Source organism: Drosophila grimshawi, unplaced genomic scaffold (assembly GCF_018153295.1).
Source record: "Drosophila grimshawi isolate 15287-2541.00 unplaced genomic scaffold, ASM1815329v1 contig_311, whole genome shotgun sequence".
Taxonomy (NCBI): domain Eukaryota; kingdom Metazoa; phylum Arthropoda; class Insecta; order Diptera; family Drosophilidae; genus Drosophila; species Drosophila grimshawi.
This window is the reverse complement of record NW_025063098.1, coordinates 4,651,002-4,667,877: the sequence shown is the minus strand read 5'-3', so window position 1 is coordinate 4,667,877 and position 16,876 is coordinate 4,651,002. Positions and strand designations below refer to the sequence as shown.

At 38.1% G+C, this 16,876-nt stretch overlaps 1 protein-coding gene and 1 long non-coding RNA gene across 4 annotated transcripts; both read right to left on the bottom strand.

The window, feature by feature from the left end:
• Positions 1-224: 224 nt before the first annotated feature.
• LOC6563006 lies at positions 225-6,955 on the bottom strand. Of its 2 annotated transcripts, none has more exons than XM_032737168.2 (7): positions 6,413-6,955; positions 5,081-5,382; positions 2,797-3,537; positions 2,458-2,723; positions 1,784-1,956; positions 989-1,112; positions 225-407 (listed from the first exon to the last, which is right to left on the bottom strand). In XM_032737168.2, exons 1-7 carry the CDS (start codon positions 6,931-6,933, stop codon positions 276-278), a joined length of 2,259 nt encoding a protein of 752 aa, XP_032593059.1. In that variant the 5' UTR covers positions 6,934-6,955; the 3' UTR covers positions 225-275. The 2 variants fall into 2 exon arrangements, with proteins under 2 accessions (XP_032593059.1, XP_001990381.1); XM_001990345.3 differs by having other exon boundaries at positions 2,458-2,696; positions 6,413-6,954.
• Positions 6,956-7,018: 63 nt separating this feature from the next.
• LOC122322509 lies at positions 7,019-15,163 on the bottom strand. 2 transcript variants are annotated; one of them, XR_006246661.1, is made up of 3 exons: positions 15,073-15,163; positions 14,039-14,382; positions 7,019-7,182 (listed from the first exon to the last, which is right to left on the bottom strand). It is a non-coding gene; the product is annotated as an uncharacterized LOC122322509 (long non-coding RNA). The 2 variants fall into 2 exon arrangements; XR_006246662.1 differs by having other exon boundaries at positions 15,081-15,116.
• Positions 15,164-16,876: the final 1,713 nt, after the last annotated feature.

Sequence of the window (16,876 nt, the reverse complement as noted above, 5' to 3'; positions counted from 1 at the left end):
TACAATACTTGAATGCACTGATAGGAAACATCAATCACAATATATATAGTTTATGTTTCTTTGTATTTATATTTGTATATAGTTTCTTTAGATTGAAATTATATTGGAATTGAATGCAGCATTCAAATTGATTTGCATTATTCATTTCACATTTGTATTTGCCATTCAAATACATGATTTTCATTTGATTTGGCTCTTGTTATTATTTATGTTTTTGTATTCGGTATTTGGAATTGCATTTGATTTGTTTGTCATGTGTATTTAAATGCAACGCCTCAATTGCTGCCATAGTCCTCGATGAATGTGTCGATTATGTAGCGCTTCACCTCGTTAATAGATGTCCTTTTGTTGCTGCACTGCAGCCGCTCCTGGTGCTCCGGCAAGACCAGCAATTGCTGCAGTTCCCCCTGTGAATATTTATGGGCAACATGCTAGGATGAAAGTTATACGGCAATTATCTACATATTAAGTATTATTGTGCACCAGCAGCGCTGCGGGTATGCGTTATCGGCTGCATACAGAATTGAAAATGAATAACGCATACGCCTCGTTGCATTCGCAATTGTCGCATTAAATTGTTTGCACTATTTATGATCCGCCCACAGCACTCATCGTGTCGATGCGGCTGCATTTGTGAAATTGCTTGTGAATTACAACACATCGCTTTTCGGAGCGCTGTGGGCGGTACAACAGATAAACTTCGGAATCGGAAAATTAATTTTATAAAACCATTTTAAAATACAAATTTTATAATATAAATATATTAAAACCATGTTAAAATATAAATGCTATAATATAAATATATTAAAACCATGTTAAAATACAAGTGTCATAATATAAATATATTATATGAAACTCAATTAAAGACTAGTTTTAAATAGCTCAATAAGTGTTAAGCTTTCGATGTTAATGTTGACCTTCGACAAACTTTATATAATTTATTGTCGTCAGTGTGGTCAATTACTTTGGAATTTGTCCCAATACTCACATTAAAGCCACGTCCAATTTCCACATCCGCATCCAGGGGCAGCGTAAACAGTCGCTTCGAGACAACAAAACTGTTTGTCCACAAGCAATCGACGTAAATCGATATGAAATCGCCATTTTGTATGCTGTGAGCATGGGAAAACAACAACCACAGAAAAAAATTAACAACAACAACAACCAATGAACAAAATGTGGCAACACGAAGAGCAAATAATTAAAATACACACGAGTATTATATACAGTGGCATAGATAAATGTGCCAACGGCCGATGACAAATGGCGCCCACTTTAACCAAGTGTCAATTTGGTTGCCGGCTGGTTTTGTATTGCAAATAAACGCCCTACACCATCCCAGCCCCACCCCCTTACATACTCAGACACACGCTGAAAAAAGGCGGCACTCGATACTCATATGGATGAGTGCATGTGCGAGTGTGTGTGTGGGCGCGAGTGGGTGTGGGTGTGGGGGTGTGTGGGGTGTTTTTTGGCAATACAACACCCGGGGGGTGTGGGATCCTCGAGTCTCCATATATGCTAATAAATTGAAAATGCAAATAAAATGAAAGTGTCAAAGAGGACGATGGCTATCAAGCCACAAACAAACTCACACATCCACCTACGCACACACACACACCCAGACACACACACACATACACACACACACACTCACACACACACACACACACACACACACACACACACACTTCTAAATACACACAAAGCAGGCAATCTAGCACAACAAAAACAGCCACAACAGTTGCAGCGGTAACAGCTCCCCCCACCCAGTCACACTTACCTAATGGCCACTTGATGCCAACGATAATCATATAAATTGAATTTCACCGGCAACATTTCCGTTGTGTTGTCGCGTTCCAGATACAAACGCAGTCCATCCTGGCAAGCCTCCAGATACAGATTGTGTGTCATATTGCGTATGGAGAAAATTGTTGACGCATTTTTCGTATCATTCTGAAAAAGTGAAACCATAATGAGACTGCATGCTGACATGTAGGAGATTGTAACTGTCATCCACGCCAACGTTTGACAATCATCCGGTAAATGAAATGACAGCGTATCGAAACGATATTACAAACGGTGAAGCCTTTTTAATAATTAATAACTTATGGATGTTGACATCTAAAAATTTCTACTTTTCAATACATGTAGGATTTTTGGGTTATGATTGGTAATGACATAAGACAAATTTACTGAAATGCTTTAAAACTTTTTGAAAAATTGTAATTTTAATTTTAATTTCAATTAAAAATAAAATACATATTATTATTATATAAAATACGATTAAATAATCATTCACCTTTAAGAAGTTTTATAATATACATTTAATATAATCAATAGTATTTGCCGTAAGCAGAGATACTGATTTGAAGTCGTTATAACAAATAGTTTAGTAAAATGTTTTATTTGTTTTATTTATGTGCCAACAGTTTTTGTTGAATATTTTTGCCTTACCTTGGCTCTCAGTGTGATCATCAGAGTGAAGTTAAGCATATTCCTCCAGCTGCGAACGTAGCCCATATTTGAGGGCGTTGACGAGGCGACCACACCCACAGAACCTGCCGTTGTCAGATCTGCCAACTCAGCAGGCAATAAACCCATTGGCAGACTGTCATTGCTGGCCGCAATTGGCAGCTCCTCGTTGGCCGGCATCGGCAGCTTTTTATAGAACTTGAGCAAATCGCTGATATCATCTGTAAATGGGGGCAACGAACGCAAAACTGTAAAGGACATGGCCCGCAGTTGTACATTGACAGTAACTACAAATGTTGCATGCTGCAACATTGCACTTACCGCTGCACTCAAAACTGTTGCAGTTGCGCTGCTCGATGTTGTAGCCCTCACACAGCAGAGTGGAGAACGCCAGACTCTTGGCAGCCTTACGTTTCTTGTGCTGATTATGTGCGCGTGTCCGGCGACCGTCATTACGTGCAACTCCTGCCGCTGGCACAAAGCGGACACCTGTGCCGCCTGCCCCTGCTTCATTACCGTCACTTGTTAGTCCAACTGGCGCATCTGTCGTTGGAGTCAACGAGAATTTTGCTGCTGCTGCTGCTGCTTCTGTTGTTGTCTGTGTGAATTTATGCAGCAGTTTGGTCATCGGCTGCTGGAAGTCACCAACTGCTGGCTGCATCATCAACAGGGCATCCTCGCTATCGTCCTCAACCTCGTTGGCAGCGTCGTCATGGCTGAGCACTTCATTATTATCAGCATTGAATGCGGCTGCTGTTGTTCCAGTTGCAGCTGCAGCAGCACTGACATCATTATTTGCCTCGTCAGCAACCACTTCAGAATCCTCCACCTCCTGTATCTGGTCCTGTTCATCGTGCTGCTGCTGCTGCTGCTGCTGCTGCTCCTCCTCTTCCTCCTCCTCCTCCCCGTCGTCATCGACCTCATCGTCGTCGTCCAAATTCAGATTCATATTCATGTTTATGTCTACGAGAGGATTGTCCAGCAGACAGCGCCGGAAACGCTGTTGCACACCTTTGCCGCAGGTGACGCTGCACAGCGTAAAATCGCTCCAATCGTCCCAGCCTATAATTGATAAATTGCTTATCTCTCGAAAATTGATTCACTACTTAATAACTATCAAAATACATCATACCCTTATAATCAATGACAATGTGCTCTTATTTTCAACTTTATAGTATATATTGAATTTATAAAAGTGGAATGATTGATTGAAGCCTATAAAACATATTAGTTGTTGGCCTTTGTGTAAGTATAAATAAATAAGAAAATTAAATAAAAATATCTGTAAAAGTTTCTATATTTCTATAAATGTTTAAAGTAAACACAAGCTAATATTTATATATAAATATATTCAAAACTCGATTTTAACGACTGACACAGTTTGTAAAAAAAAAGAGGAAGGATATGGCAAACTAAATGTTTTCGATTGCAATGGAAATAGAAATTCAAGCAATAATTGGAATATCACATTTTAAAATATTTATATATACATTTTTTATTTTATTATTCTACTAATTTACTGAAACGATGATTTGGAAATATGGTTTGCTTTCGTGCTGTTAGCAACAATTTTTGTATACAAACAGATTGAATATGTATATATGTGTGCATGACTGTATGTTTTATATATATTTTGTTACTATGATATAACTATGTTTATCTTCATGTACATATGTATTCTTCTATATATCTTTCTCAACATGTGAGTCACATGTGTTTGTTTTTCATGTTCCTCTATGCCTTCTACCGCAAGGAACTCTTGAATTGTTGCCACCATTCTGTAGTATGTGTGTGTGTGTTGTTGTTGTTGTTGTTGTGGTGTTTGTTGGCGTGTGTTGGGTATGCTATCTGTCTCTTGACACAAAAGTCAAGTGTTGCTTCCCACAAGTGGTGCAGCCTGTTTGAAAGCGCTTCGTGCTTGTAATGTAATATCAGCACGGCAGGATGATCGGACACACGGACCAGCAGCTAGTCGCCTGCTGCGTCACATCGTCGAAGTATATCTGCTTATAGTATATAGTATACTTTTTCTTGGAATTTATCCTATGTCTGCATGCATACAAGCATGACGACAATTTCGCTTAGTAATTTCGATGGGCTGCCAGTTATCAATCTTCATCAAGGATTATTTGATTAGAAATTTGAAAGGGATGAAATCAAAAAAAAAAAGCTTACAACATGAAGTCTCCAAAAGTTGCAACATAATTTACCTAAGCTCTTTCTGTTTATTAAGGCAAGAAAACTTAGAAGTTTTTTTTACCTAACTTACAAATTGTGTATACAAAAAAAATGTGTATAAAATAACTTTTCTTTTTGAATTTGAGATGAAAATATATAAAAAATTTATGCTTTTAGAGAAATAGAAATATGCCAAACAATTTACAACTTTCAGGTAGAAAAACATATTTAGCAAACTTTAAAGTTGAAAAGCTGTGCAATTTGGTTTGATTGGTTGAACTCGAACCGGATAGATGCTCGCAAACTCAACAAACATCGGCAAAGGAGATTTGCTGAACAATGCAACCGACAAGCGAAATGCGATTAACTAGCGGATGTGGTTCCACCAACAATAGCAAATGGAATGGGTTGAATAAGGTCAACTTACCCAAATGCTTCCAGATATGATTCTCGAATTGCGGCGACCATCGATGCAGGCCATTGACGCTGATGTGAAGCACATCCTTGTCAGTGGGCAAGTCACCAGCACCTCCACCGCCCAAGGCTGAGCCCAGTGATGGTCGCTGCATCTGCCTCGAGGCCACACCGGCATCCGAGGTGGCGGGGTAGCCCGTGCCAGTTACCGCTGAGGCAGGCAGCAATTTGCCAAAAGCAATTAATTCCATGGGCAGCATTTTCAGCATATTAGCATCGAAGCATTGCAGTGGCTGCAATGTGGCATTCAGTTGTCTATAGTCGAGAGAGAGAGAGAGACCGGGGAGAGGGAAAAAGAGGAAAAAGTTAGTGTGTTAAAGTTAGCCAATAAAGAGTCAGCACAAAATGAAATACCAAACTTTCAGCAAAGGTACGCTCTGTGGCTCTGTTAAATATCCAGCAAACTAACCAATTAATTGTGCACCTCTTCAAACTGCATGCGTTATTTATTTTGAAACTTTTGTATTGCAAAAGCGCAGAGAAGAAGGCACCTGAAGACTACAAAATTAATTTAAAGCCATTTGTGCTACAAAGAGTGTATCATTTTTCTTTCTTTCTTTTTTGTTTAATTCAAACATGTGTAAAATATGGTTTGAATAACTGAGTGCCACTCGCCCCTGATATAGATTTTTAAACAACAACAATGCCTGATATCTTATACAGATTTACTTCTTATTAAATCAAAAGCCTTCTTCGCTTCTCCGAATCTCTCAGTATTTAATTTAAAGAAATTATCATTATCAATAGAGTATCATTTCTTTCATCTTTTTTTCTTTTTTTAATTCAAGCATGTGTAAAATTTTGTTTGAGTGGCACTTACCCCTCAGCTTGATTTGTAGTTTAATTCGAGCATATGTAAAATGTGGTTTGAATAACTGGCACTCATCTCTCATATTGAATTTAAAATAATAGCAATGCTTATACATCTTTACTTCTTGTGTAATCAAAAGCATTCTTTTCCTTTAAAGTTACACTTAGTGTATCACATTTCCTTTTTTCTTTTTTGTTTAATTCAAACATGTGTAAAATGTGGTTTGAATAACTGAGTGGCAGTTACCACTCATATTGTTTTTTAAATAAAAGCAATGCCTGACAACTTCTACATCTTTACTTATTTTTAGATTGAAATCATGCATCTCTTTTCCTAAACTCTAAAAAATGAATTTAAAGAAATTCGCTTTAAAAAAAATAGTGTATAATTTTTCCATTTCATTCGTCTTTTTTTTCTTTTTTGTTTAAATCAAACATGTGTAAAATGTTGTTTGAACAACTGAGTGGCACTTACCCCTCATATTGATAGGCAGCACCGCTGCCACTCCAAGCGCTAGAGCCGCTGACGCTGCCAAAGCCGCGTCGCACTCCGCTGCCGGAAATTCCGTCAGCAGCCAACGTGCCATCGCTATCGCCATCGCGGGCAACGGCGCCGTTAGCCATTTTGAGCAGCGAAGCACCTTTGTATATCGTTTCCGGTGTTAATGTTATTAAAATTGCGGCAGCATGCGACACGGAGACGGACGCCCCAGCTGCCTGCTCGCTCAGGTCCGCATCGGTGAAAATGCGAGCGGCGAGAGCCTTAACAATAACGGGGCTGGTGCGAATCAGCTCCGCGATGCCTTTGTGTGCACAGCGACGCCGATCTGCGGTCGACGCTAACGTCGATGTTGGCGTCGCAGTCGGCGCTGCCGTTGTCGCAGCTGCCGCGAGCAGCGGCAGCAGCAGCATCCAAATGGCGGGGGAATGTGTGGGGGAGTGGCGATTATGTCGCTTGGCTGCGCTCATTCCTGATGCAGCTGAAGTGGACTCCATTGGCTCTGCCCTAACTGTATATTGATGTATTAACATATATATATATATATATATATATATATATATATATATATATTATCTATTTGATTGCACCAGCGAAATTCGCTCAGGTTGGCATTGCAGTTTTTTTTTTTATCGCACTGTGGCTTAAAGTTACATTCGCCAAAAGTCACGTTCCGGTCCAGATTCCTTTATGGACCCCCACCAAGTGCTGAGCGCACTTAAATCGCGTTGACATTCATTTCTGTGCTGCAACGATAGAACGCACACAGAGTTATAATAAAAGATAAACGAAAAGAATGATAGATGGGAGAATGGAAAGAATCATTAAAATAAATTGAATGTTATGCTTAGGTAAACCAAAATTTATGATTATGATGAAGCGAAGTTGTGTACAGTCTGAGAAGAGATGACAGTTCGTCCGATAAGCAGTGCAGTATAATGTTAATATAAAAGAGAAAAGAAAAGAAATAGTGTGGGAAGCAAAAGGAAAAAGAACAGCAGTTAGATGAGAAGTGAAAAGCAAAGCGTGAAGAATGAAGCAATGTGATAAGGTTAGTGAATTACAATGAGAAATGTTGAAAAAAATACAAAGTTTAGCGAGAATTTCAGTAAAGTAAACATTAGCTCAAAGTGAGAAGCCAAACTAAGCAATGGAGAATCTAAGCGAGAAGAGAAACAAAACAAGAAGTGACAGAACTACAGTCAGAGAACTGCAAGGATTAGCGAGACAATTTTAAGTATATAAATATCGCAAGCATTTGCTAATGAATCTCCAAGGTGCGGTTACCAAGATAAAAATATCTGAAAAAGTTAACCCATCTCTCTTGATTACCCTCTACTTCTGTATGAAACAATTTGCTCTAGCAGAACGCAGCTATTTATTAGCATATTGTCTATGCAACTGGCCCATTTACGTTAAGCACGCTTCCCCTTTTGGGGTCACATCCAACTCTTAACCCATGCTCCTGCAGTGTTGGCTCATGTGTAATGTTTCAGTATGCAATTTATTGCAGCCATTAAAATTGAGGATACATAGTGTGTGTGCCTTAACTTCGTGTAGCTAAGGCCTGCCCTGGCTCCACTCCCCTTAAAATGACCAGAGAAATAATTAAACGCAATCCTTTGGTGCAGTTCATTTAAGATATTTGCTCTGCACAACGTTCAAACTGATACGGTATCGTCCCCCTCGCTTTCTCTCTCTCTCTCTCTGTTTATCTGGGTATAGCTTTGTGTATTGGCCATCAAAGTCAATGCATTCGCTTTCATATCCTGCTGCAGGAAATAAATATCTCGATTAAACATTTAAGCTATTTCGTTGAACTAAACTGGGCTAACAGCAAAGGGAATGAAATGCATTGTCCTAGCCATAAGATTGCAGGATGCCGACTGCTCTGTCCAGTTTGCTGGTCCATCTTTGCCAACATAAACGTGCAATAATCAAATAGAATTTTTACGCACATAAGCGCTGAACCCCTGCCTTCCTTATCCGGCCAGCATATCCTGAAGCCTGATGCCCGCTGCCTGCTGTCTGCTCCTGAAACAATGCGAGTAATGGAAGAGCAAAACATTTTGCCAGATAAATGTTGGATCCTGCCTCCTGGCATTGTGCGTGTGTGTGTGTTTGTGTGTGTGTGTGCAGGGCTAACAAAGTTACGACTGGCACTGAAATTATTTGGTATGTGCATATCCTGCGCTGCAGGCGCATCCTTTTTTTCGCCAACAGAAGGAGTTATGTAAAATAAAACCAACCGGCCGTGCAAAATTGAGCTCTCAATTGTTTTATAGCATTGCCTGGTGCAGAAAAAGAGAAGGCAACAAAAAACAAAAACAATATAGACAGCAGTCTACCGTAGAAGCGACCGAGTTATTGTCAATGGATTGCCCGTATATTCGTAGAGGGTACGGGTTCTCCATACCATTCCGTTGGCATTTTCCATTTCCATTTCGTGACCATTCGTCAGGTCACTTTCAACTTTCAGCATAGTCTCCGAGGGCAGCAATCAGTGTAATTGTTATTGTTTTTTGGTTTTTCATTGCCTTTTGTATTTGCAGCACTTTTTCATTTAATTTTTTTTTGTCTTATGTATTAAACTTTTTTGCATATGGACAAAAGTTTTCTCTTGTCACAATCTCTTAGAATCAGTTGAGTTCAAAATAATCTAGTTAAGAGCTTAAGCGATGCAATTTCCAATTACATCTTGAATATTTACTAATCAGTTAGATTCCAATTTCAAACAGAAGGAAGCTTTCGTAAATCAAAAATTATCCGTTGAAAGCGTTGTTATGGCAAACGTTATTTTATGAAATGCACCAAACTATTTGTGGACGCATCAGATTTAAAAATAATACAATAGAGAATTTGGTCATTTTTATATTTCTTTGGCGTCATTTCTTTGTTCACTTTTAGCATTTGTCACATTTGTACAGTTTGTCAAAAAAATTATTTTTATATTTTTCAATCAAATGTAATTTTTATTTCTTTTTCAAATTAAATATATGATAAAAAGTTTTCGTTTCCCAGGACATTTTTGCCTCAATCAATTTGATGTGGGACCAGTCGTTGACCCGTAAAAAAACATCGACTATTTCAGTTTTTCAACGAAGTGAAACCTATAAAAATAAAATAAAACGGAAATAAAAAACATTTCGTATGCGATTGATTAATAAGAGGCAAAGCAGACAACAAACTCGCTGGCCAAAAAAGGCAACATTAAAAAATGAGAGACCATTATTACAAATAAATTGAAGGCCGGCTAAAAGTGTCCTAACGTGTGTTATGGTGTGTGGCTGTGTGTGGGTGTGTGTGGGTGTGTGTGATTGCGTAAGTTGGTCGTTTTGTTAGCAATGCTCGACATGATTGAATATCAAAAGCCAGTTGCCAAACGCAAATCTCTAGCATGTTTCGAGCGACTCCCCAGGCACCAACTCAACCCCCGGCCCCCACCACGGAGCAACGATGTGAGGGAGCGATGGGTCGAAAATTTAACAAGTACGACTCTCAAAGGACTCGTAAAACAGATAGCCACCCGCTCGCACGCCTGGCCAGAGTTGAAAAGCGCCGCACGTTTTTCGTAAAGTTCTACAAGTGGCGCAGGGAGATTTGGGCTCGGAACTTGGCCACCGGCTGGGTCTTACATCTCTCTCCGTCTGTCTCACAGTGTCCCTTGCCTGTCTGTCCGTATTTCTGTCTGGGAGGCAAATTTTCTGCATAAGCCAGCAAATATATATTTTGTGCACAAATTATGCCTTAAATGCCCCTTGGACGAGTCGCTTTGCGCTCGACATTTTGTTGGGGGTCTGAGGTCCTTGTGCGTTCCACACGCATACGCAATTATCCTCGGGGACAAGTGTCGTCTTTTATCAGCACGAATGATTAAGGCCGAAATGTTTTAAAATGAATTTTATAGTGTCACCTCAAACAGCCAGACATTCGTTGAGCCGTAATCTGCCTCACCATTATGCGGATTACGGCAACTGATATTCGTGTCCTGTGCATAAGTAATGCTTTTTGCGTTTTCTCTACGTACTTAAACCACAATAAAAATAGCTATAAAATATCCAATTGCCCTCGCATATGCTACACAGATTTTCCGAGCTCAGGGAAGGAGAATCCAAAAAAAAAACGAAAAAAACACAGACAGACATTAGAGCTCCACTTTAGTGTCGCATACACATGCCACATGCCACACAAAATGATATAAAAAGCACATCACAGTAGTTTGATAGGTGTCCGTATCCGTTGTCAGGCAACAACAGCGACGACCGCCTTCCAATAGCATGGTTCCCGTTGCCGTTCCCGTTTCCATTCGCCACGCTCTCGTCCAGCTTTTTTTTTTATTTCTTCTGGCATAATATGTAAATTATTTTGCACCCATCACAATTGAAGCACTGTCAAGGGGTCTCGAAAGGAGCTGCTCGTTGGATGCGTTGGATGATTCCCTTATTCGCTGAAGAACTTTATCAATGAACGCAAAAATTCCTGAATAACATTTCGTTCGCCTGTTTTGCTCAACTCAAATACCCTTTCACAGGGTATTCTTGCTTTGCCATTTGGAATGCAGTTTCAAAACTTGTAGACCAGTTTTGTTAGTTTTTAGATTTAAAGCTTTGTTCGCATATTGTACTACCTCAATAAAATGCGATAACAATGAAAATCTGCAATACTATGGCAACAACTGCACAAAAACTTCTTTAAAATGTCCGTAAGAGTATTTCAACTTTGTCATGCTGCATTTAGGTTTTCTCGGCTGTCTTCGTCTGTTTTTTTGTTGAGCCACGCATTGTGGCTATATTAAATTCCGATTTTATTGATTTATATCTCGTGCCTCTCCTACTTTTTATTCACTTAGACAGCAGCAACAGCTTTGCGCATCTGTCTTGGCATTGACAATGATAATATAATCACTAAAGAGCGTTTTCCTTTTTATTTTATTCTCGCTTTAAATAACAAGTGCTCTAAGCGTAGATTTATTGAAAAAAATGTATTGATTTTCCTGCTATGATTTGTTTTCTGTTACTCTTGTGATTGTTATTACAAAAACTTTGGTGTGTGCGAAAGGTTTTCATTTATTTATGACCAATTTACGGACTTTCAGTTAAATAAATAATTTTAGGCATTATTTGCAGAAAGCTCAAACCTTTTAAAAGTTAGGCAACTTATCTAATTTTCTGAAAATTTAAAAAACTAATGGGCTTGAAAGGTTCGCAGAAGGCAGTTTTCTTGTTATTTACTTTTCCTATTTATCTCACTAATACAATAAAAATAAGTTCTTACGGCTCACTTAAGCACAGATTTGAAATATTACGAGTATTTAAAATGCGCAGAAGAACTCACACTTCTCACTAATGCCAGCGTTTATCTGGCAAATAAATTAATTTCTCTGAACGCCAAATTCAACAATAATGATTTTGCGTAAATCCACTTAATAACTAAACAAATAAGAGAGCATGAAATGAATAGTCGGAGAAGTCGAATATATTTCAATTTTCAGCTTCTGTATTATGCAAAGTCATTTGAGACGAAAGTAAATTTATAGCCCATCAGCAAACAACAGCAACAACAGCAACAAAAACAAAATGCCAAAAGGTTGTGTGCTCCATTAACTAAAAGCCCTGCCACCGGAAACTGAAAGGATGTTGAATGTGGCCCTGTGCCCGGAGCGCATTTCAGCAAATTTATGCGCACAATTAATTTTAAAATCCTAATCTCAGACAATATCAACATGGTTAGAAGAGAAATTGGATTCATGCGGCAAATACCGCATCGAGTTTATAAAATAAACACCTGCTGTGTGCGAGTATTATTGATATACCCAAGAAGTAAACAATTAAGTGAGGAATGCTTAAGTGTACTCGACTAATAGATATCCCTTAGAAATGTTGAGATTATTTCAACATTAATTGTAGTCAGAGGAATCGAATTCAATCTGACAAATAAATTAACATCGACAAATCATATCAGCATGCAGAGCTGATCCCAAATACCAATGCAGTTTGCTACACATTTCTATAAAAGGCATTATGCCCATTGAGGACCCGTTTTTGTTACAGGGTTATTATTATTTTTATTCCTCTGTCTCGTCAGGCCAATTAATTACAATCCAAGCGGCTTATTTACTAATTGGACTGGGGTCTTAATTTTGGGCGAGCTCTGATTAGGCTCCATCCCCAAATACCTACTGAATTTGCTGGCTGATAAGGAGAGGCAAGCAGCAACGGCATAAATGTTAACTGTTAACTGTTAACCCGTGCGATTTAAGTGGCCTCCATCATGGTTTAATGAGCACATCAAATTGCGAACTTTATAGGTAGAGGTGCCCGCTTAACTGGAAACTGCTCCTTTTGCTCTCTGCACTTAGTGCTGCTCCTCTACGCTGTGCAGATGATAATTATAATGCCACTTAATGGTATAAGAGCTATAACCATGGTTCCCGCTCTTGTTGTCTGCCCCTCCACCCCCCCCCCCAACCCCCCCTTTTATGCTTGGGGCCTTATTCGCTTATGGCTCAGGAGCGTTCAAAAAAGTTAAGTAAGTGTTGAACAATTGGTTAACTAAATTACCCCCTAAAATCGTGATTTTTAAACCTAAAATAAAAAAAAAATTTATGTATTTTGAATTGATTTTTTTTGTTGACTAAACTAAAATATTAATGTTAAACACTTTTAGGAAAAACACTTTATCGATTGTTAAAAACTGTTGCTCAAACTGCCCGCTTGGTGGGCACTCCGCTCCTGTATTGTTGGTGCTCGTAAATTATGAACATTATCGCTTAGGACATTTAACTTGCAAATTACCATAGATCAGAATACCACACAGATGCGGGCGCTATGAGGGCACGCACACACACACACACACAGACACACTCGAAATGCTTTTATTCAACATTATGTATACATTATTTTTATTGCGTTTCACATAGAAGAATCGTGAAATATTTTGCAGATATCAGTGCTAAACTTTTCACATTACAAAAGGGGTGCACATTAACTGGCTACCTTTGCTATTCTTATCTGTTCATACTGACTCTGTCTGCTTTTATTGTGTATCACATTAGCAGAGTTTGTCTGTTTTTTCTTCAATACCATTAGCCATGCAATCTTTATGTCTAAAATAAAATAAAGACTGAAAAATTTTACAAAGCATCTGCTAAATACGAGATTTCTGCTGCTCCATATTCAATTATGCACAATGCGGTACATGTGTTCCTTGCAACTTTTTCCTGTACAAGCGCTTAAGTCAATCAAGCAGGCTTTGAGGGACCAAATGCCACACAGAGTCATATATTAGTTTGGTTATTTACTTTTCGCATTCCTGGTATATTTATTATTTTTATGCTGCTGTTGAAAAAGAAAACTAAACTCAACTCAAGTCGACAGGAATTTTCAATTAAAACTTGCTATGATGCTCATCTAAATAAACAAAATCTTTTGCAATACCCATGGGAAAGTCTGTGTACACAAAAAAGACATTAAATGAATTTTGGATTATAGTTTTAAAAAATATAAAAATAAAATCAATGTATCATTTAAATATTTGTAAAATGTTTCTTTTGGCATAAGTGTGTATAAGCGTTTGAAGATGTTACCTTATATTGATACTCACAGTGTGCTTGTTATTTTAGCTGACCTTGCCACGTTTTTATTAAGTATCCATCATAATAAATTTCTGGCTTTTAGTTACTAAGTCGTATGTTGGAATTGCGTATAAATAACATTTGCAACTGTCTGCAGTGTACACCGAGAACGCACAGATAAAATACACACACTGAATTATGGTGTTGTTTATTGTGGCAGGAGATTTGCAATTTTATTCCTGTTGTCTCTTAAGCTGCTCATTGCTTGAATTTCACACTTGAAGAAACACACACTCACCTAGAACTGTATCTGAGCGATTTTACTTGGTTCACACAGCAATATTTTTTTCCACAAAGTTTGCTTGCTTTTAATCTGAAAGTTTTAATTAAATAATTTGTTTGTCCTTTGCAACGTATGCGATTTATGTTAGAATAATTTATAGTTTGCCATTTTGTATAATTTATGCAATTAAAATGTTCGGGCATTTATTTTAATTTACCCAAACAAAAATTTTAATTAGTTTTTAACACACATTTATTGTATGACCGAATTTAATTGACCAGAAAAATGAAATTTTGTTAAATGCTAATGAAAAATATGATAGGCAAATTAAAATGGTCCGCACTTTTAAATAATAAGAGATAAGACAAATAAAATGTAGTAATTACAAAGTTAATTATAATGCGGATGTGATCAGAAAGGATAATATTTATTTTTAATTAAGCAATTATCAACAGTTGGTAGCCCACAATGAGGATTAGTTTATGGCTTTGTCGTTTATTGAGCGCTTTTTGCTTTGTTTCGTCAACGTTTTTTTTTTTTCTTTTTTGCCCAGCTAATTAAATTGCACACAACCACAATCAAAAGCTAATTATAGTTTATTTGATTGTATTTCGTAACATGCTGCAAAGCAGATCCGGTTCGCGCCACAATTTGTTGCAAATTTAATTAAAACTTCAAATTGAAATTTGAATTTCAAACTTTTGATAGGCTAGATATTTTTGTCTTGATTTTGCCGATGAGTCGAATTGTTGTCATGGCCACAAGAACTGTACACTTTACGCAATAACCATCTACAAGTTGTCCAACACAATTTAAAAGTGCCAACTTTTGATCTTAGTCAAGTTTTCTTTTTATCTTTTGGCGGCATTCAGTGAACGCGAGACGCAAGTCAACTAATTGCCAAATGCTTGGGGCAGCTGCTTATATAGTGCGTCAAGTGGATTGCAATGCGACTGCGCGGATAAAGCCAGTCTTGGAGAGAGAACTTGGAGAGTGGGTGCACAAGGTGCCGGCTGTATGGGTTGCTCTTTTAGCCAGCTCTTGGCACTGTTTTGTTTACATGGCGACAGCTGAGGCCAAAAGCAGCCAGAGACTTGGCATTTCATCGTAATGTTGTTAAAGATGCAGCTGCACATGAGTGTGTGTGTGTGTGCGTGTGTGTGTGCTTGTGTAAGTATGTGTGTATTACATAGAAGTTTTAATTGAATTGCGGCTGCAAGTTTTTAACTGCATTTCGCAGAGAGGAGCATTGCTGCCACAAAAGGTGTGAGCCAAGTTTTCGCCACAAAACTTTACAGCTTTAAAGTTTTTCACTTTTGACGCGGGGTTTTTTCTGTTCTCTGTTTTATTTTGTATTTTGTTAATTTTTGTTGTTGTTTTCTTTTGCTTTATTTCTTATGCCTTTTGTTTTTTATTTATTTTTGTTTGTTTTGCTAGTCCAAAATTCAGTTGAACAAATGCTAGCTTACAGCAAAAGTAGGCAACATGCAACACGCATACGTCGTGTGGTACATGAGAATGCGGCTCTTTAAAGTAGGCAACATCAAATGTTTACTCTTGGATGTATGTGTGAGTGTGTGTGCGTGCATGTGTGTTGAGCACCTGTTGTAATTGTTGTAAGCCACGTTGTTTTTGCAACTGTGGCTGTTTTTGCCTTAGCTTGTTTCTTACTTTGCCTTTTCTCTAGATACCGCCTGCCTCAAAAGTTTTGATTTCGCTTTTGTTTCTGTTGCAGCACTTGCGTCCCCCATTGTTTTGTATTGCCATGGCTTATAAGCACCCTGGCAGGTGTTTTGATTTATTGCGGTTTGGTTAAGTGCAAGAACCAACTTCATTTTAATCCCCTTAGCTGGCAAACGTTTTGTGCATTTTGCCCAGTTGCTTTTGTTCCCCGCTTCATGAATCAAAAACCGAAACAAAACAGATTTGGAAATGAAGATTATGGGTATTTAAAGAGAAACAAAATATGAAAATATGTATGGCAATGATTATGCAAACTTAAATATGACAGATGATATGATATATGGTAATTAAGATTTTCTATCTGCAAGTAAACGACTTTAATGCTTTAAGTACTTGGGCATATTTTGCTTAACACTTACTTAAGAGCTTGTCAAAAAGTTATCCAGTGATGCTTTCAAGGGATACACTTGAAACAACTTTTTAAGATTTCTGAACAAAGATCTAAGGACAGAGAAATAAATTATTTAAGTATATGTATAATTTATTTGCTATGCAGCACAAGATGCTATCGGTTTCTGCAATCCTAACTCATTTCGTATGCTCTTTATCTGTTGTGTTAACCCACTTAGAACAATTTAAGCACTGTGTGCCAATTTCACACCCACAACGACTACGACAACATCAACCATTCGATTCTTTGTGCGACTGATTCGTTTCAACGCTAATTACAATTACGTTCCCATCCAATTGCCAGGGGTATTGCCGATTTTTTCCGATTTTTTTGTGGAGCTTCTCGTGACAAAGTCCCATCAAGCCCCCAAACATACCCATGCATATTTTATTCTCTTTGTAGTCCAGAATTTTCTGGCGAATTGCCTACACCCATTTACCATTTGCACCA